A 21,236-nucleotide genomic window follows, 5' to 3' on the forward strand; every position below is an offset into this window, starting at 1 on the left:
ATTTCAATAGGCTTATCAGAGGTGAGGTTATTTGCCATGCAGATAAGCTGGAAGCAGAGCATTCCAAACAAAGAAAAATGCTAATGCAAAGGTTCAAAGGTGGGAGAATCCCTGGCTTATCAGAAGACCTGCAAGAAGGCTAGTGTGGTTGAAGCAGAGTAAGCAAGCCAGGGGAAGAACAGTAGTAGCAAATGAGGTCAGAGAGAGGTGATGTAGGAGGGCGGGGAGGAGGGGGAGTTCTCTTTTCTCTTGTAAAGACCATGGCTTTTACTCTGACTGAAATGAGAAGCCAGTGGAGGACATGATCTGATGTTTTCAAAAGAATGACTGCGGTATAGAGAGCTGTGTGTGTGTGTGTGTGTGTGTGTGTGTGTGTGTGTGTGTGTGTTTAGAGTGGGAAGACAGGGGAATCAAGAGAGACCACTTTGGAGTTTCAAGTCTTTCTGGGTTGTCTTTCTCTTTGTGTTTAAAAAGTTTACAGGGTATGCAGGCCATGTTTGCAAAGAGGATTTTCTCTTCTAATGTGGAATCCTGAACAATGTGTCAACGGCCTGCAATTGTGTCCTTAGCAGGCATCTCAAAATAATGATTACCAAACATTTCTTTCTGCTCATTGCCCTGACATGAGTTCTGGGCATCACCCTTTCTCAGGGGAGAGGTGAAAAGAGGTTATGCAGAACAAGCAGTGATAACAGAATGACGTCACAGGTGTGCCTCAAAGAAGCCCCAGTGAGTTCAGCTCATAACCACTCTACAGTGATTTACTCTACCCTGCCAACACCAGCTGGAGAAGGGATGAAGCAAGCTGACACAGCCAAGCCTTGGGCAGGCATTATAAGATCTTTCTCCCTCCAGTCCCTTGCCAGCCCCTCCCCTCTTCAACTGCTGATCCTTGCTTCAGAAGCCAAAGTGTGAACAGCACGTGTCTGGATTTCAGAAACCTGCCCAGCAGTTGGAAATTCCCTACAGTGTGTCAACTGCTGCATCTGCTGTTGGCACTTGGGGCAAGGGATCACACGGGCATTTTCTGAAATAAGCTTCAAGGTGGGAGTCCAGTGTCTGAAGAGGGGCCTAAAGAAGCCAGAAAACTGCAATTACAGCAAATAAATTTCTAAATATGTGACAATCTGAGACACACAATTAAACCAAACAGCTCTAAGAACAGCAGAAGTCAAGAATGAAAGCACAGAGCACCCTGACTAATGGAAAGGATTTTATGGGCCAACAGGGCTTACCAGATATGTAATGTAATGTGGCTGAAACTAGAGAGTACTCTTTCCAGATCTCCAGCTCAGACCCTCTTGGTAATACATGATTTCTGTCATTTCAGCTGCAAGCCTCCCTCTCCCCTCCTTTTCTTTACCTTTCTTCCCTACCCAATTAGCCTTCTAAGTAGGCTATACCTTCAACACTCTTGGAAAAAAATAAAAAATGTGAGCCTAGTAACACCATCAGTTGTAAAACTAGACTGTAAGAGCTAGAAAAACAGCTACTCTTTGAAAAGCAGCTTACACGCCCTTGGTACCCTGGATATGGGTGCCCCAGCCACAATGCTCAAGCAGGGCTCAAGAAACGCTCATGCCTGGCAGTATTTTCTTTTTTAAAGATTTTATTTATTCATGAGAGACACACAGAGAGAGAAGCAGAGACACAGGCAGAGGGAGAAGCAGGCTCCATGCAGAGAGCCCGATGTGGGACTCGATCCTAGATCCCAGGATCATGCCCTAAGCCGAAGGCAGATGTTCAACCACTGAGCCACCCAGGCGTCCTACATGAGTTAGAAAATTAAAAGAGAATCTTCTGGTCAGAAGTAGAGTAAAGATGGGAAACTAGAGATGGAAATGGAATATAGCCAGGCTTTACCCTAAGAACATCTGCTACCTGCTGAACTCAAGCTTTGGATTCAAGGCTTCATGGGCATAGCTAACCCTAAGAGAGTGCCCAAGATCTCTGCCCTTAAGCTGGATCCCACAGAGCTACATCCAAGTAGGAGAGTGAGTCAGAAAGAACCCTCAATTCCTTGAAAAGACAGCTGGAAAACTGACTATGTCAAACCTGGGCTGACTAGGAGAGAAAAAAATACTGCACTGAAAATATGGACCATACGAAAGCCCTCATAGGAGTACACAGCATGAATTCACATTACCTGCATGGTCTCTAAACCCTCAAGCAGATATTTTAATTTATTTATTTTTTTTATTTTTATTTTTTTTTATATTTTAATTTAGAGTGATTATTTTAGATTGTCCATCACCAGGTTGTGGGCAAAAGGAAGCCCAAGTCCTTTGCCCATTTTTATCCCAGATTTCTAAGAATTTTCACTAACAAAATTCCAAAGAAAATAAGATTACAGAAAAAGAAATTTTTTAATTGCACAGGAAACAAGGCACAGCAGAGATAAGAGATTAGCAGAAACTCACCTAAAAGGATCCTTTTTTTATAGTCTCTAAAATAACTATGTTTAATATATAAAATAATATATATATAATATATAAAAGACATGCTCACAAATATGTTCAGGGAATTGGAAACTACAAAAAAACCCAGCAGATTTGAAAAAAAATATATATCTGGAAATAAAAACATGTAATTGAAGTAAAAAACTTATTGGAGCTTATTTAGTACATTAGATATAGTTAAGGAAAGATTCAGTGAACTGCAAGTTATTTGGAATGCAGCGTGCACACACACAAGTCATAAGAAAGAAAAAGAGGTTTAAGAAATATTAAAGACAGGAAGGTCTAACCTTTGACTAAGCAGAGTCATTCAAGGAGAAGAGAAAACATGGTGAGATATAATATTTTTAAAAAGAAGCTAACAATTTTCCAAAACTGCTGAAATTAACTCATAGATACATGAAGCCCAACAAATCCCCAGTAGGAAAAAAAAGTAAATCCAAGTTTAGACAAATCATTAAACTATACAACATCAAAGAGTTTAAAAATTAAAAAAAAATTTTTTTTTAAGATCTGGAGAACACCCAGAGAGAATAGATTACTTTTGAAGAGTAACAATTTGACTGATGGTTGGCTTTTTTTTTTTTTTAAGGTTTTATTTATTTACTCATGAGAGACACAGAGAGGCAGAGACACAGGCAGAGGGAGAAGCAGTCTCCATGCAGGGATCCCAATGCGGGACTTGATGTGGGACTCGATCTCGGTACTCCAGGACCATGCCCTGAGCTGGAGGCAGATGCCCAACCGCTGAGCCACCACCCAGGCGTCCCTGATGGTTGGCTTTTAATCAGCAACAGTGAAACCTCAGAGACAATGAATTATCTTAAATGGGGACTGAATGAAAGTAACTGTTAACCTAGAATTCTATTACCAGTGAACACAGATCTTTTAGGAATAAGGAAATTAAAGCCTTTTCAGACAAATAAAAACTGAAAAAATCTGTCATCTAAAGAACTTCACTGGGAGTGCCTGGGTGGCTCATCTGACTCAGGTAGTGATCTCAGGGTCATGGAATTGAGCCCTGTCTCAAGGCTCCATATCAGTATGGACTTTGCTTCTCCCTTTCCCTCTGCCCCCCTCTCCAACCCCCCACCTTGTGCACTCATGTGGGTGCTGGCTCTCTCCCTTAAATAAACAAACAAACTTCGTTAAATATATTCCAAAGAATATACTTCCGGTAGAAAGAAAATGATCCCAGGTGGAGGGTCTGAAATACAAAAAGGAATGAAAAGAAAGTAGTAAATATATGGGTAGGTCTAAAGAAACATTTACCAACAAAATAAACAACAACAATTTGTCCTGTAGAGTTTAAAAGGAAAAAAAGAACGAAAATACATGACAATAGCAGTATATAAACTGGAGAAACAATGAGAAGAGAATGAATAGAATTTAAGTATCCCATGGTCCCTGTATTATACAGGAGGAGTGAAAATGTTGAATAACTTGACTTTTGGCAAGGTAAGTGCACATGCTTTAATTCCCAGGGTAACCACTAATAAAAGCAAAGGAAACTAGTCGGGGAAGGGGGAGAAAGAATGGAAAAAGAAATCCAAAAGAAAGAAGAAAAAAGGAAACGGAACAGGTAATGGGAAAGCACTGGGAAAAAATATCTACAAAACATGTATCTGATAAGGGGCTTATATCCAGATTGTACAGAGAACTCAAAACTTCAAAATAAAGGCAAACAACTTGACTTTTCAAATGGGCAAAATATTTAAACAGACACTCACCAAAGAAGATATATAAATGGCAAATAAGCACATGAAAAGTCACTCATCATCCTTAGTCATCAGGGAAACACAAAATGTATTAAAATCAAAACAAAATGGTACCACATATCTACCAAAATAGCTAAAGTAAAAAAAACAAAACAAAACAAATAAAAAAAAAAAAACCCTGACAATACCAAATGTCAGCAAGGATGCAAAGAAACTGGAACTCTTAGGCCCTGCTGCAAGGAATGTAAAATGATTCAACTACTTCAGAATACAGCTTAGCAGTTTCTTATAAAGTTACACATATACTTAACATTTGACCCAGGACAACTACTCCTGGGTATTTACCCAAGAGATTAAAATACATGCTCACAAAAAGACTTTCACACAAGTGAAAAAGACTTCTCATACAAGTCTTTGTGGCAGCTTTATTCATAAGAGCCCCCAAAGAGAAACAACCAAAATGTTCATCAACAGGTAACTAGATAAACAAAACTGCAATCTATCCTTACAGTAGAATACTATTTTGTGATACAAAGGAATGAAATATCAATTCACATAAGCAACATGAATCTCAGACACTTTAATCTGGGCAAAAGAAACCAGAAATGAAAGAGTACATACTATATGATTCCATTTATACGAAACTCTAGAAAAGACATATCCCATGTATAGTGACAGAAGGTGGATCAGTGGTTTACCTGGGACTAGGAATAGGAAAGGAGATCAAGTAAAATGCACACAAAGAAAACTATTTGGGATGATGGAACGTTCTGTATCTTGATTGTGATGATTAGTTACCCGGGTATATAAATTGGTCAAACTCACTGAAATGCACTCTTAAAATGGGTTAAAAAATAGGATAGGGGCAGCCCAGGTGGCCCAGCAGTTTAGTGCTGCCTTCAGCACAGGACGTGATCCTGGGGACCCGGGATTGCGTCCCCGTGTCGGGCTCCCTGCATGGAGCCTGCTTCTCCCTCTGCCTGTGTCTCTGCCTCTCTCTCTCTCTGTGTCTCTCATGAATGGATAAATAAAATCTTTAAAAAAATAAAAATAAAATAAAAAGTAGGATAGTATGTATAAATCAAAATACACCAATTATTACAGTAACTGTCAATGGATTGAGTATTCATAACAGCCCCAAAGAGAAAACAATTCAAATGTCCTTAAAATAAGAATGCGTAAACTGTGAAACATGAATAAAATGGAGTTATTATAGCAATGAAAATGAATAAACTACAATCACACACATAAGCATGGACAGAACTCACAAACATTACATGGAACAAAATAAGCCAGAGAGAAAAGAATGTAAATAATATGATTAAGCATGATTCCACTTATATGCAAACAAAACCAAACTACATTTTAAGAGTACATACTTAAAACAACACTATAAAGAAGAGTTAAGGGAATGAACTCCACAGGTCAGGATGAGAATTACCCCGTGAGAATGAGGGAGAACTACCATAGGCAGGAGACACAACAGGGAGCTTCTGAGGCACTAACAACACTCTCCTTTTAACTCAGGTGGGCTTCCATGTGTATTCACGTTATTACCCTTTCAAATGTTCTACATTCCCATCCTCTTTTCTGCATGAATGGTATATCTACTTTCCCCCCAAGCCCAAAATAAGAATCACAGTCTCCTCTAAAAATGGCATGTAAAAAGTCTTTTTTTTTTGTCACCCAAAAGTCTTTTTTTTAAAAGCCAGAAAGATATTTGAAAAGATCATGAAAATAAGAAATGATGTTCCGAAAAAGTCCTTTAAAAAAGAGCGAGAGCAAGAATGCCACTACATTTCCCAAAGCAAGACAAAGATGAACATTTCTTTTCCCAACTGGTTGTGAACAATGCTTTCCATTTTAAGAGGGAGGTTCCCTTTTACCCATGAGAATAGTAAATATGGAACCCCAACAAGTCTGATATCCCCAAACCATATCCTTCTGCCAGCTTATTACCTGTGGCCCCACAGGAGATTCAAGCCGCCTGGAAAAATTATGACTCCCCGCAACTCCCTCATCTCTACCTCTCTTCCTCTTCAGTCTCAAATCAGACTCAAGGATCACTTTTTGCATCCAAAAACAGCAGCTGCTCAGATTTTGGGGTGAAGGTGGGGGAACAAGATGCTTGCATTGTTTAACTGTCTCAATTAAGTCCAGAGAAGTTTTTGTGTCTTCTGATACTTAAGATGTGGGTGTAATTTGCTAGCTGTGCAACTTTGCTTAATTAAACCTTTCCGGGGCACCTGGGTGGCTCAGTGGTTGAGTGTCTGCCTTTGGCTCAGGTCATGACCCTGGGGTGCTGGGATCAAGTTCCGCATTAGGCTCCCTGCGGGGAGCCTACTTCTCCCTCTACCTATGTCTCTGCCTTTCAATCTGCGTCTCTCATGAATAAATAAAACCTTTAAAAAATAATTAAACCTTTCTGATACATTCTTTACCTATCTATAAAATAGCACAGAAAATATCTGTCCCACCTGACTCTGACAGCTGAAGGAAAAAATCAAATGAAAATACATATACAGCCACTATAAAAGGTCATCAGGTATTATCAGTGTTGTTTTGCTGTTATCATCTGTCACTACCTCTGAAAGCTACAATTCTTCCTCAGACCATTTAGTTGGTTAGGATACAAAGTACAACTTATGTCCTTTCACCCCATCCCCAGAACACACCCATTTCCACTGGATATACAGCATACAGTACCCATCTGGCCTGAGCCCCCTGTAAGCTACATGTAAAATTTTTCTCCTCAGGAAAAGCTTAAAGAGAACTCTGGAAAGGCAGCTATAAGACCCCTGCTGCCAACATTCTTCCCAATATTCTCTTCTTTTCAGAAAAAGTCCTTCCTGGAGCAAAAGAAAATCAAATTGGGAAGCTATAAAATGGCAAGAGAGGAGATATCTGGCCCATATTAACTCCTGGGCAATGACGGGATACTGCACTTCTGGACTCCAAACCAAAGACCAAGGACACCAAACCACTTGTCACCTTGAGACAAACACAGAAACGATTTCTTCAACTGATATGGTAAGGGTTTAATTTTATTAATTTTTATATTAATTATTATAATTTTATTAATATGATATTCATTTCTTTCACTTTTCAGAACTCTCTTCCCCCAGCTTAAAGTAACAGATACATTCTGAAAACAAGGATCCTGGAAATCAGAGTCAGGAAAGATAGGCAGGTCCCCTGACATACTCGCTTCTTTAATTTTTTTCTTCTTTTCCAGGGAATTCTGAGGAAAGAAGTCTGTAGTAAGCAACCTGCTGAGAGTTATATCTCCCCAAGAGGGATAGAGGGCATAGCTGAAGGATGTGTCCTCTTCTGGCCTGCCTTCTCTGACCTTTGAATAAACTTCTCAAAAAATTTGTTGGCCAAGCTTGCTCTTTCTTTGCTAATTTACTCTAAACTGAGCAGTTCTGAAAATAAAGGTCAGGAAGTGCTGATTACCTGGAAAAATCTACCCATAGATCCTTTAGGAGAAAAAGCCCAAGGGCTTCTACTATTGGAGATAATAGAAGGAGGAATAGAGGACAGTTTATACAGCTAAACTCAGGCCTAACCCTTTATGAAAGGTGGATTTCCTGTACAACTGTTCTGACAAGCAGAGGATTAGGCACTTCATACATTCTGCTTTGGTAAGAGACCCAGAAGCAAATTTTCATAGAGAAACATTGCTGTACTCAAGGTCTGTAAGGTACTTGTAGCTGGAAAACAAAGGAACTCTGGTTGTGAATCAAACTTCTCACCTAGAGTCAACCATCATAAACAACAACAGCATGAAGGTGTGAGGTCTCCACCTCAAGCAACTCAACACCTGGGTTAACCACTGTCAGTTCCATGTAGACAGCTGTGATTCTTTACCTTCTGGAGACACACATGTGGCCTCCCTCTACCTCCTGCAATTCAGGATTACTAACGAACCATAAGAGAAAGCATAAATGATAACAGAAGGAATGTCAGTCCAGGCCTACCTCAATCTCAGCCCCAAAATGCTTCCTAAAAGGGAGCACCAATGGCACACACAAGAAGTATCTCTTAGGTTGTTCTCTTGCTTCCACCAGGGCTTTTCTACAAGGCTGAAATGGAGGCCTAGTCTATGAACTGATAGAGGAGGAAAAGGAGTAGGAAAAAGAGGGGGCCAGGGCACAGAAAAGGGAAGTTATTCCAGTGGTGGTCAATGAATAACATCCAACGATTTATAGGAAGTATAATCCAATAATACAGTAAAATAAAACAGTGTGTGCCTGAGATGGTTTTGATTCTAGGAATTATAAAACATATTTTTTAAAAAGAGAGAGAGGAAGAGGGAGAGAGAAAAAGGGGAGGGGGGGTATGGTGGCGGGGTGGCCAGATTGGAGCAAATTGGGCACAGATGGGGGATGCAATGGGTTTCAGTGATGCCCTACCACAAACGTTGCTTCAATTATTCCTCTTTAAGAAACTAGAGTTTATTTCCTTAAATTACAGAATTTTTGAAAAATTAAAATTCTTGGAGTGTCTGTGGTTTAGACCAACAGTTCACCCTCCAGCATCATGTCAGCCAATCAGATGGCCACTGAAGTGTTAAATACTGAGGCACGTGGAGAAGGCCCCATTTCTCCCTTCAGGCTCTGGAATGTTGTAGAGAGATTACCAATTGTGACATCACTCTGGGAACCACCTATCTCACCACCATCCATCACTCTCCAAAGGACAATTTTGGACACGGGCCAGGTAAGGAACACACTGTTCAGTGAGAGCTGGCTTGTCCAGAACTGTGGCCTTCTTCATCCATGCATTCAATACAGACTTACTGAGTGCCTAGTAAATACTGGGCACTTTGCTAAGAGCCCCAAACATCTCTCAAATTTATCTGTCTCCAACCACTTCAGTGCAGGATTCCAAACTCTAGAGTTCCACTAAAGTAGAATTTTTGCAAAGGGCCCATATGGGAGGAGGAGATAGAGGTTTCCCCCACCAATGGCCCTTAAAACCCATGAATTTTGAGATCACTGCTGAGACCTGAAAGTTTAGTTGGTTAAATGATGTAGCAGAACTCAATTTATTTTCCCCTGTGTTCTAGGGGGGCAAATCTGACCTCCTATCTTCTGCCTCCCTGAGCTCCAGGGAGAACTATAACCTGGGAAAGGGGAAAAGATGCCTTTTACCTGTCACTAGCTAAGTTTTTTTCCTCCATTTTTACTTGTGCCGTGTCCAACACTTTTAAATAGTTCTATGTCTCTCTTGACCACGAGGAAAGCACATTTAAAAAGTAATCACATTATAGTGTTAGTAGCATTTCTACCCCTGAACTACTGATATTTTGAAAAAAGGACAATTATACAAGTCTGGCACTGAACACACACAAAAATGAACCAAAGGCATCAACAAATAACATACTTTTTTAGTAAGGCTGTCCCTGTTGCTCTTCAAATCATACTCCTTAGGTACCACATCTACAAGGAAGGCCCAGGCACAGACTGAAAGGATCCCGACTGTCTTGGGGACCACAGATCACCTCTGCTTCAGGCTGGAATATTCCTTCTTCGCAGAGTCCAGGAACTGACATATGCAAACACCCACCCAGTAGGACATGTCCAAGAAAGAATGGAAAGAAAAATGATGGTCCAGATGTTCTGTAACTCGCAGTGACTGCCAAATCACCAAGACCCCAAGCACCTGGGAGGGCCAGGCAACATCAGGCCCTTGCTTCCTGGTTTCAGACAGCCAGGGTTCTGTGGCTGGGTGGCGACTCTGACAGCAAGCAGACTGGCCTGGAGAGAAGCCTTCAGAAGGGCACCAGCTGACAGGACTTGGGGGCTGAACACTGAGGGCTGATTTATCACTTCCTTACTCATAAAAATGTGATTCAAACTGCTGCTGATTAGTGAAGGATTTAAATCTTTACCCTCTCCCCAACCCCCTTCCCTCTCCACCCCCGGCACAGATGCTGCTACTCAGCCACAACACCCCCTTCTTGCCACTGTCCGTGCAAGCACAGCACAGGGGCCCAGAGAAGATGACTCATGTGCTGGGAAATGGAAAAGTGCATCTTCCCACCAACCAGCCCCGCTGAGTGCTCTGCTCACCCCTCTCCCCATGGCAGCCCACACAGTGGGGTCTGGACAGCCGCCTCAACTGCACACCGGGTACTTGGCAGCACATCCGAAGAGCTCTCTGTCCTACTAGAGTGTTATATCCTATGGCCCAGGCTGTTTTTCCCTAAAACATTCTTGGAGCTTCTGACCACCTCAGCTCATGCTTCCCTGGGCCCCAGATGCCTCATGTAGGTGACCATCAGGACAGGGCCAGAAATGAGTAGTCTCAAGCACAGGCTTTGACATATCGTTCTAAGCTAGCGGGTCCTCATTATGACCAACCATGGATAGAAAAGAGTCCTAAAAAAAGAACCTTGGCCTCAAACGGGAGAACCACCTTTTTTCTTCTTTCTCTGTTCTCACCATCTCACCTTCCTTTTACCCGTATTTTCTTAACCTTTACTTAACAGCAGCTACAAGAAAAGGACTCACTGGTGGCCTATCAAAAGGCCAAGGTATTCCTTTTCATGGAGCAGAAGCTGCTGACAACAGATGCTTCACAGGCAAGAGCTGCAGGTCCTTTACACTCACACCTCCTGAGACTACAGGTCACTTGAGGATGGAATGATTGTGACAGGGGCTGCAGTTCTGTGACAGGCAACTCACTTTTTAATTCTGTTTCCTGCTGTTACAGGGAGGCAGGCAAATAAATAGGAGGGCACCACAGGAGGCCCCATCTTCTGACCAGTGAGCTTCCCACTTGGTAGGAGAACCAGCAGAGTAATGATGAACGAATCAATCTCCCTCCCCTTTGGACTTCATAGCTCACCATGACAGCACTTCACAAACTTTATTTCCTCCTTCCTGGAAACCACTACTGCCCCTCAAGATTGCATGCTTCCTCACAGGTATTCTCAGGAATAATTAGCCAAGCTCAAAAAGGCACCTAAGTCTCTGCATCTAGACTTCTGCTGGGAATTCTAAACGCTGTAGCAGGCAGCACAAGAGGAGAGTATCCTCTAAGATTCACGTATGATTGAAAACCCAGGCAGACTAGCAGAGGACTTACAGAAAGAGTCCCAGGAGGAGCTAAATTTCAAGGGAAAGTGTGGCACATACACTCATCAGGGGAGAAATCCTCCACCTTCAACACCAGTAAACTGAGGCATAACCCCCAAGTACAAATGGGAAGGGAAATAAATCAACTTCAGAGTGAGAAAAGATGCAACAAGAGAACTAGTGACAACACTCTGCTCAGAAAGGCCAGGTCTGTTTTACAATAGAATCTGCAGAGGATAATTTCCACTTCTTGGCATTTCAGATAACAACCTTCCAGTCCTGAGACCAAACACTCTCTGTCAATGCTCTGAAACAATTCTTTGGCAGTGTGGGCCAAATAAACACACAAAACAATGTCACCCTCATGCTACATATTTCTGTCAAGTCAAACCACATCATCCTTACCTAAGGGGGGTGGAGGGGAGGGAAGTGATCCTGGTAACATCCTTCAACAGTGACCTTGGTCATCAGAACATTTAAAAATCCTGACAGTCAGCCCCTCCCTCAACCCCCCCCCATGTAAAAAAAACCCAGTGTTCAGAAAAGCATTTCAAATGGACACCAGTATAATAGCCAAATTCTAGGCCTGGTGATTTTTGTGCTTCCAGTCTGAGTCACCAAAGCTCATCAATTCACTGTTCATACTCCCTGGCAGGCTCCCACAAGGGATAGCCCATAGGGAACTAGACTTTTCCATACTGAACAAACAGGGTACATGAGTCCAGAAACAGCTATTCCCAATCCCTGCCAAGCGTATGGTCTCTGCAATGAAACATTTCAGCAATGCCTCTCCCCTGGGAGAGGCTCTGGGTCTGTAGCCTCCAAGAGGCCTTGCTGCTGGCTTTAGCATGGCCAGATGTGCAACAGCATCTCTGGGTTGCAAATTAAGCTCTATACCCATGATTCCTTCCTTTCATCCCACCCAAGCACTAGAGAGTCATACAGATTTCAGAGAGTAAATTAAAAATCTGAGAAGCAATGATAGGGGTGGTGTGTGTGTGTGTGTACACACACGCATGTGTATAAGGGGGAATGTAGTGGTATAGTAGCATTGGAAAGCAGCCAGATTCAGCTTTATCTGTGTAGATAAAGACGCCAGCCATTCCTTACCTTTCAGCTGAGAGTTGTGTACAGCAAACATGTTGATGGTCATAAGCTGCAGCATGCGGGTACTTCCAATAGGAGGTGGGCTGTGCTGCAGCAGCACCTGGAATTCCTTGAGGACTTTCTCAGCCACCGCAGGGAATGTCTCCATCCTGCAAATACAGCCAGCTCATTCAGGGAGGCACGTGCCCAAGAGCGGTTGGTGTGCACACGTGCAAATTCTCACCCCACCTCACCCTATTAATGCCTAGGGCATTTTCTTTCACAAACCTTCCTGGTATCCTAAGGTTGTGACCACATTTAAAAGAAAGAATTGATCAGGGATCAGAGATGGAAACAACTCAACCTCTGGATATATCACTATGAACTATTAGGCTTTGGTATGCTATTTCCTAACCCCTGCTAATCAATCACTGGATTCAAGCTGAAATCAAAGTTTCTCTCTGAAACATTCAGTTTTTGTGAATAGTGAACAAACTTCCTTAAAGCTCTACAACATACATATTCCCCAAACTCCCTGATATGAAAACTGTATTCTATAAAAAGAGGTTCATGAATCTAGAGAGTCTTCACTCAAGGCTCTGCTTCAGGAAACCAGACATAGTTCTGCTGCTATCTTTTAGGTACTATTGCACTAATTGTTCCACCTAGGGATCCCAGACTTCCCCTCAAAGAAACCTTAGACCAAGGGCCCCCATGATGTGTTTCAGTCTTTCCTGTGTTGCTGTTCTCCCTCTCACAAGTCTCTGCTCATCAGGGTCTGTATGTTTTCAGGCCAGTGGAAATCTAATGCCCTGGCCAACTGCCACTCCCAATACAGGAAGAGTCTGTAATGTAGGGAGGTAGAAATCCCGCCAGTGACCTAGGGCTCCTAAAGAGAGGTCATTCAAACCACCGCTTGCCAAATGTGGCCACTGGATCCCAAACAGTGGTGCATGCCTGGAGCTCCTCTGGCAACATGAAAAAACCACAGCTCAAGTCCTCAGAAAATAAAAAGCAAATTCAAACTTGGTGCTAGAGAGAGAAACCAGGCACATGGGCCTTAGAGCCATGCTGAACAATTCATGGTCAGCAAAATATCTTTTATCCATCCTCTACCCCCATCCCCCAAACAAACTCCTTGTGGTACACTGGGGGGTGGCATGAGGAACAGCTCCAGGCTGGATTAATAAATAGCTTCTGGAAAGCCACAGGAAAGGGAATCCTTCTCAAAAGATACAAAATGGTTTCAAGTCCTAAACCTTGGTTTTCACCTGAACCTTGGCCCTTCCCCCACTGAGTAGTGCCCTCCCCAGGTTAGGAAAAAAACTCCAGAGCTTTCTGGCATCTTAGCAATATTCCTTCCCTGCCCTTGGATGGCAACTCCTATTACTGACCTTTGGGTACCCAGGAGTCATGCCACAGTTATGGGTCATTTACAGTTTATACTCCAGTTCCCTTCTCTGCTGAGCTCCTCATTTTCATTGGCACAAAACATGCCATGCCATGTATTTTTTTTCCCCAACGTGCCATTTTAAGTGTCCCTCCACAAAAAAACAAGGGAAAAAAAGAGCCTTGTTTTTACTTCCAAAAGTTTCAGAACCATTAAAACTTGGTAGGTTTGGAATGGCAGAGAGTGATATGTTTGGGGCTGGAATGGATCCATTTTTCCCCATGGGCTATAACAAAGGTTTCATTTTAAATCTTGACACTGTGCAGCACTCTTTCTGGTCAGAGGTGGGGAGGGGGGCTAGCACTTCTCATTACGAGAATAGCAGTGTTCACTCTGCTTGAAAAGCAGTCACAATAGGCAAGTTTCAGAGCCATGTGTCTCAGCGTTGAAAGGCAGTGGAGAGCCAGCACAGAACGACATGATGGAAGCGTCACGTGGGACAGTCCTGCTTCGAAGCTGTGTCTGAGGAAGCCTCTTCCCTGGGATGAAAATGGACTCCAATAACTCCCCAGGTCAGACTGAAGTCTCGAATGAGCATCAGGTCAAATAGCCACATCTTTTTTTCTTTTTTTTTTTTTTAACTTAAAAACAAATAAAAGCTCCTCCCTTTGCCTTTCAACTAGTTCAACATGATTAAAACAAAAGAAAAATCAAATATATAAGGATAAATGTTGAATTAACTTCAATTCTGAGAAGATGAATCCACTCAGACTAAAGCAGCTTTGTTGGGCAATAACTGAGGGATACACAGATAAAAGATCCTTCCTCAGAGCTCAGTAATGGGGTTTCTGCTTCCCAGTTTTAGTGACAAAATCAGCATTCGGGCCTCAAACTACCTGTAAATAGTTTTACGTCTTTCTCTTTGCTCCACTCAATATTACAGAATAAAAATTATACTAAAATGGAAATAAATACAATGTAAAATTTATGTTTAAAGTTTTATAAAATTATAAAAGAAGTAACAGCAGTAGTAGCAGAGGAGGAAAGTATAAAAAGATGGTAATTTATAACAAAAAAAAATTGAAACAGCCTCAAATGCCCAATAATCGCAGATCATTAAGATGGCACATCCATAAAATTGAATATTATTTCTTTTTAATTTTTCATTTAAACTCAAGTTAATTAACATATAGTGTATTATTAGCTTCAGAGGCAGAACTTAGTGATTCATCAGTTACATTGGAGCATATAACACCCAGTGCTCAAATTCTGTTTTTAAAAGTTGTATTAGATTTTTAATCACATGGGGGAAAAGTTCAATATATATTAAATGAAAACAAAGTAGTTTAATATCATTTGTTATGCATATTTGTAAAAATAAATGTATGATATGTATAGATAAAAAAGATAAAAATATACATCAAGTGTTAAGTGTGAGGAAGTTATCTCTGGAGAGTGAGAAGATGGGTAATTTTTTATTTCTTCTTTTGCTGGGTTTTCTTAATATTTTACAATGAGTACTGTATGCAGTAAGTAGATTTTCCCTACAATGAATATGTCTGGCTTTTGTATTTAAAACATTTATAATTTTAAAAATAAATCAAGACATAAACATTGCATTTTTCACAATTCAAAGACCAAAATAAATATATCAGTCTTTGAATTCTAAGAGAACTTGAAGCTGTGCAAATAGCGTGACTAAGCAAGCAAGTAAAAACTAAAGTGGTAACTTTAACCAAGGCAATAATGGGAAGCAAAATGACTGTATTCGTCACAAATCAAGTCTCCAGGCTGCCGGTTTCCCAGTCTCTTCAGTGGAGTTCAAGCACAGGTCTGATCTGCCTCTCACCAGGAAAGCAAGCATCTGTGGGAGCCATACGGAACTCCCGACTGAATTCTCTGCCTGAGTCTGAGAGGATTCTGTCCCTATCCTTAAAAATTGCAGAAGATACAATCATTTTCAGGATAAGCCTTTTGCAGACTTAAGTGACTGCTTTCTGATCTCTAGAGACACCTTGTCTCATTTGAATGGCAGTTTCAAGAAACCAGTCTTTTGGACAACACCAGGACCTAAACTAGGAGTGGGAGTGACTCAGACAGTGACTAACGGGACAGGACCCAACCTCTCAGATGCTGAGGAACACAGCTGGGCTAGATGACATTCTCTGCAGAAAAGAATCAGGCTTCCTAAATTTTTTCAACTTCTTCATTTTTAAAAACTGAACAAGATAGGAGAAATCCAGTAGCTAAACAAAAACAAACACAACTAAATCATGTGACAGGATACAGAGGAGAAAAAAAATCATAGTGCTACAGGACATAAGGACTGGAATGGACCTTGGACATCATCTATTTAAACTGCTGATATGGAAACTGAAGCCCAAAGAGGCTTTTACTTGTTCCCTCTCGAGGTCTTGTAATTAGTCAGAGGTGAAAAACAAACTCTTTCTGGCACCCAATTCCATCTTTTGCTCTGAACCTCTTTTTCACTGGACACGGAGGGAGACTTGTGTTGCATGCAGTAGGCATTCAAGTGGGTACAGACGCAATTTGGAACACCTGGCACAGAGGAGGCACAAGCCCAGAGAGCAATACAACCCGGGGCTTTTCCCAAAAGGCAGGCGGGACAGTGGATGTGTCTTCAGCTGCTCCCCATTACAATCTCCTCACTCTTAATTCGTTTTCAACGCCTCCCACATTTCACATCTTCTCGGTAATTAGGCAACAGTCCATGTTGTTGTGTGTGGCTTGGGCTCACTGTTTTTCTAGTCTTACAGATTACTATACTTTTTTTTTTTCCTCAATAGAAGTTACTGCTGTTTCTGCCTTCCAGAATAAATATGGGGGCTCAATTCTTTTCCCTCCAGGAGAGCACAAGAAGAATACTTACCAAGGGGCTAGAGTGCCTAGAATTTACATATATTTTCCTCATGTGAACACAACTGTAACTCATTTTTTATGAAGGTGAAACTAGACTGGCCTTATGCCTTATCTTTTTGCCAACAGAATATGCTATATGCAGGAATGGAAGATGTCCTGGACCACAGCAAACCACTTCTGACAAATGAGATTATCTATTCCTTTTTAAAGCCTTCCAGAGAAGAAAATTCCCAAACACATTCCCTCTGTGAAATTTTCTTACACCTATCCCAAAATCTCTTTAGCTATAATATAAGCCTATTTTCTCTTGCTGTCATTCTATAGAAATAAAAACTATCTGGTTGACTCTTTTAAACACAGGGTACCACACAGGGTACCTCTAAAGAGACCTTTTTTTAACCTTAATTTCTTGTTCTTGTATGTCTAAGATTTTATTTTTAAGCAATCTCTATACCCAGGATGGGGCTTGAACCTACAACCCTGAGATCAAGAGTTGCATGCCCCCCCCCAACTGAGTCAGCCAGGTTCCCCTTATCTTAATTTTGTTAAGATTAATTTTTCCTCTCAGAAATAATTTTCTAGCTTTTTAGTCATTATTGTGGTTCTTTCCCAAAGTTCCTCCAAAATCTATGTATCTATGTGAATTTTTAAAGGGAACAAAAGTAAGATTCTACCTAATACTTAAACTTGACAAAAATATATTATAAATATTTCCACATTCTAGACCAAGTTTATAACTTCTTTAGCCCCCCAAATCTCTAACAGAACAGTAGTTCCCAATGCAGAGCAATTTTGCCTCCCAGGGAACATTTGGCATTGTCTGATGACATTTGTAATTGTCATTACTGGTAAGGAGAGGAAGGGATACTACAGGTATGTAGTGTGTGGAAGCCTGGGATGCTGTTAAACATCCTACAATGCACAGGACAGCCTCCAACAACAAAGAATGATTAAGGCTCAAAAATACCAATGATATAACTGTAGAAAAATACTGACTCAGAACACCACAGTACGTGAAAATGGACAAGAACACAGGAAAAGGAAAAAAGGAGAGAAATACAGAGTAGAAAGGCAGGAAGGTAGTAAGAAAGATTTTTTTTTTGAGAGAAAAAATGAGAAAATGATGATAAAAATCTGAGAAAAAAGATGATAAAAAAAGGAGCCATAGTTCCTATTTTAAGCGCAGTATAATAGTTGTTTCTTGCTGTGATGTGATTATATGAAATGACATTGATATTATCTTGCCCATCTTGTAACTTCAGCTTTACATGACCCACTTGTGATTGGCCTGGGTCTACTATAACCTACTAGAACATTAGATCCTTCTTTCTAGTCTTTCATAGTCTATCCATTTCTTGTAATGATTTACTCATTCATACAGCAAATATTTACTGAGTACCTACTGTGTGCCAGGCACTAGGGATACAATAGTGTATCTATTTTTAGTTTATCTATTTTAGTTTATCCATTTTTACTCAAAATAGCAACTATTTTGAGTAAAAACTCCAGGGTAGAGCTTACAGGGAGGGTGGGGAAAAGGGAGGAGCTACTGACACACCTGATTTCCTTTCCCCAAGTTAGTTACTTTACACTTAGTTCTCCTAATAGAGATGCATCAGTTGGCACTACTTCAAGTTTCCCAAGCGATTTCAAAATCAAGACTACCCCTGTGCTAGCCATCACTGTCACTCTTGCCCAGGCTGATGACAAATGAGTATGTACTAAGCATGCTTTCTTGTTCATCATCCATGGAACAGGGATTCCTGAAGGACAAAGACTTTTAGCTTCTCCCACTAAGGAAACCTTCTAGAGCATTACAGATAGAAGGCTATGACAGAAGGTGAGGGAAACACTAACAACAATCTATAATCCAAAAGATATCACCTTCAAGTGTAGCTCATGATAAAACCTCCAACTGAGAAAATATGAAAACACAGTAGAAGCCCTATCAGAGAGTACTGCCACTTATTCATCTCCTAGACTACAGAAGCATTAGCATACACCTCTATTGTGGTGTGCAGGCATTCATCAGGCTATAAGATCAATCACTAGTTTTATACAGTGAGGAAAAACTATGATCCACCAAAACATGATCTCATTTGATACATCAAAACATCATCTTTCTAGGGATTTAATGGGAAGTAACAGGGTTTTGCACATACCACCTTCCCTGAGATTTCTATGTAAATCCATGGCGGATGGGGAACCAAAGAAACCTCTTAGCATTAAGAGATCAGCAATACGGTGCAGGAACCTGAGCAGAGGAGAAAGGAGTATAGTTCAGAAGAAAGAGAAAATGTTACTCTTCACTTTAAGGGACAATTAGTGGATACCATTCTCCCCAAGGAGGACTCCTGGCAGCTGTAACCAGGGACTGAGTATGACTTCCTTAAGGAGCTCACTAGGGGCTGAGCTGGAAGGCAGAGGAAAGAGAAACCAAAGCGATTAGAAGTGGGGGGGGGGTGTTTAAAAAGGGGCTTTAGTAGAGAAAGAAGAGACAGACAGATGCGGAATAGTATTTCCCAAACTTCACGAGCAGAGTGAGTGAAGAGAAGGTGGAGGCCTCTAAGAATTCACACCCTGTGCCCTCAGTTACAAACACAGTCTAGTTGCTAACAATATTAAATTCCAAAATGACTTGTAATGTAGGAAAATAAAATAAACATCCTGCACACTTACCCAATCCGGGTAAACAGCTTCCCATGGGCATGGAGAAAACTGAGGATGAACCTTTTGTTCAGCTGCATGGGAAAAAGAGAGAGGAGAAAACAATTAAACTTTCCCCAGTTTCCTGTTACTGAACAGAGTCCCTAGTGACACAATAACCTGGCCAGGGTCTAAGGGGTGGGCACTAGGGATGGGAACCAAATGAACATGCCCAAAGTCTCACACAGACCCAGGGCACATGCCCAACAGCAGCTGATCAGCTGAGCCAACATGACGGCAGGCTCGGTGAGTGGACAGCACCCTCTGCTGGCAGTGGTGTCTGTGTGCAGGGAATGAAGTGATGGCAGCTCTCCGATCCAGGAGTCAGTCACTCTGGCCCCACAATGATGGAAATGAAACAGAGATAAAGATAGGAAAAATACTTTAATTTTGTAAGTCCCTAATCTTATTTATAAGCTATTTTTCTACCTACCCAAGAAAGCAGGACTATTGTAACCACCAATAAAGTAACTCAGCACTAGCTAACTCATCAAATTGTACTTCTCCAGCTTTTAAGACAAAAATTCAAGCTCTACAGCAGCCCCGGTGGCTCAGCGGTTTAGCGCCGCCTTCAGCCGAGGGCGGGATCCTGGAGACCTGGGATGGAGTCCCATGTCGGGCTCCCTACATGGAGCCTGCTTCTCCCTCTGCCTGTGTCTCTGCCTCTCTCTCTCTTTCTGTGTCTCTCATGAATAAATAAAAAAATATTTTTAAAAAATTATTAAAAAAAATTCAAGCTCTAGGTCTAGAGCTGAAAATTCAAATGTCTACAGGGACCAGGTACAAAATAGGCTACCAGAGACAGTAGTGCTCACTGCTTGTTCCACTCTAGTTCTGCTCTTTGGAAGCCTAGAGACCATCATCTCTTCTCCCCTCCCTCTTTTAAAGAAAAGCCAAAAGCTAGGTTTTATGCGAAACCCTCTCTCTGTCTTTTAAATGTTGGCTACAAATGGAAAAAAATTAGACATTAGGCAAGCCAAAAACACGCATTTCCCAGCCACATCTAGCTCATGAGCTACCAAATTTAAAAATCTTCAGTTCAGGGTTCCAGAAAATGCTTCTATCAAAACCAAGGGGAAAGATTCCTCTGATCAAACCAAAGGTGGGGGGGGGGGAGAGATTCAACTCAAAAACAAAAAGTGGAGGTAATCTAAAGACCAAACCTTGTTGTCACCTTCTCCAGTTTCCTAGAACCAAAATGCTCAGGGCCCTCTAGCCAAATAGAAAGAGGAGTCAAGTATCTTGATCTCAGGGGAGTGCTCAGAGCAAGGAATAGTCCAGAAACCCTGGATACTTTGCCCAACAGGACAAACTCTTCTGGTTTACCCTCTTGCAAAAGAGAACACCAATTAAATCATGGCAGCTCTATGTATTTCATATGGAAACTAGGTGTGGGTAAAGAAGTGTATTCACACCTCACCGTAACTTCAACAGCAAACTCTACTATACAAGCTTTAGTCTCTTTTTTTGCTTAAATTATATTTAATCAGCAATAAATAGATCGAGCATTGATTCACATAGCAAAAAAGCTTAAGGTACTTCATTGATGGTAACCTGTCTCTACAGTGAGGTGACTCTTGACCAGGGACACTGGGTTCCATGAAAAGAAGGGAAACTGCTGGAAAACAAAGGAACTGCTGTGAAATAAACTGCCATTGACCATATCACTGTTAGTGGCAAAACCTGGGCTAGAATGCAAGTTTCTAGCTCCACTAGTAAAGGAAGGTGGCGAAAAACATGGACTTTATCAAACCCCTGCCATTTACCTGCTGTAGAATATCAGGCAACTGATCTAACCTCCCTAAGTTTTTCTTTCTACATAACAGAAATAACAGCACCTATATGTTAATGGATTGGTGTATGACATAAGGCAAGTAAAAACATGCCTGACATGCTATAAACACTCAGCTCTTAG

At 41.3% G+C, this 21,236-nt stretch overlaps 1 protein-coding gene across 3 annotated transcripts in view; it reads right to left on the reverse strand.

The window, feature by feature from the left end:
- The window catches only part of SMG6 (SMG6 nonsense mediated mRNA decay factor), a 238,147-nt gene that overhangs the window by 168,248 nt on the left and 48,663 nt on the right, over nucleotides 1–21,236 (reverse strand). For all 3 annotated transcript variants that reach the window (XM_055325373.1, XM_055325365.1, XM_055325355.1), the window contains 2 exons: nucleotides 19,295–19,356; nucleotides 12,370–12,515 (listed from right to left, as the gene is read on the reverse strand). In XM_055325373.1, the coding sequence (XP_055181348.1) occupies nucleotides 12,370–12,515; nucleotides 19,295–19,356 (208 nt within the window). The remainder of the gene's footprint in view (nucleotides 1–12,369; nucleotides 12,516–19,294; nucleotides 19,357–21,236) is intronic.

This window comes from Nyctereutes procyonoides, unplaced genomic scaffold, assembly GCF_905146905.1.
Source record: "Nyctereutes procyonoides isolate TBG_1078 unplaced genomic scaffold, NYPRO_anot_genome, whole genome shotgun sequence".
In the NCBI taxonomy this organism is placed as follows: domain Eukaryota; kingdom Metazoa; phylum Chordata; class Mammalia; order Carnivora; family Canidae; genus Nyctereutes; species Nyctereutes procyonoides.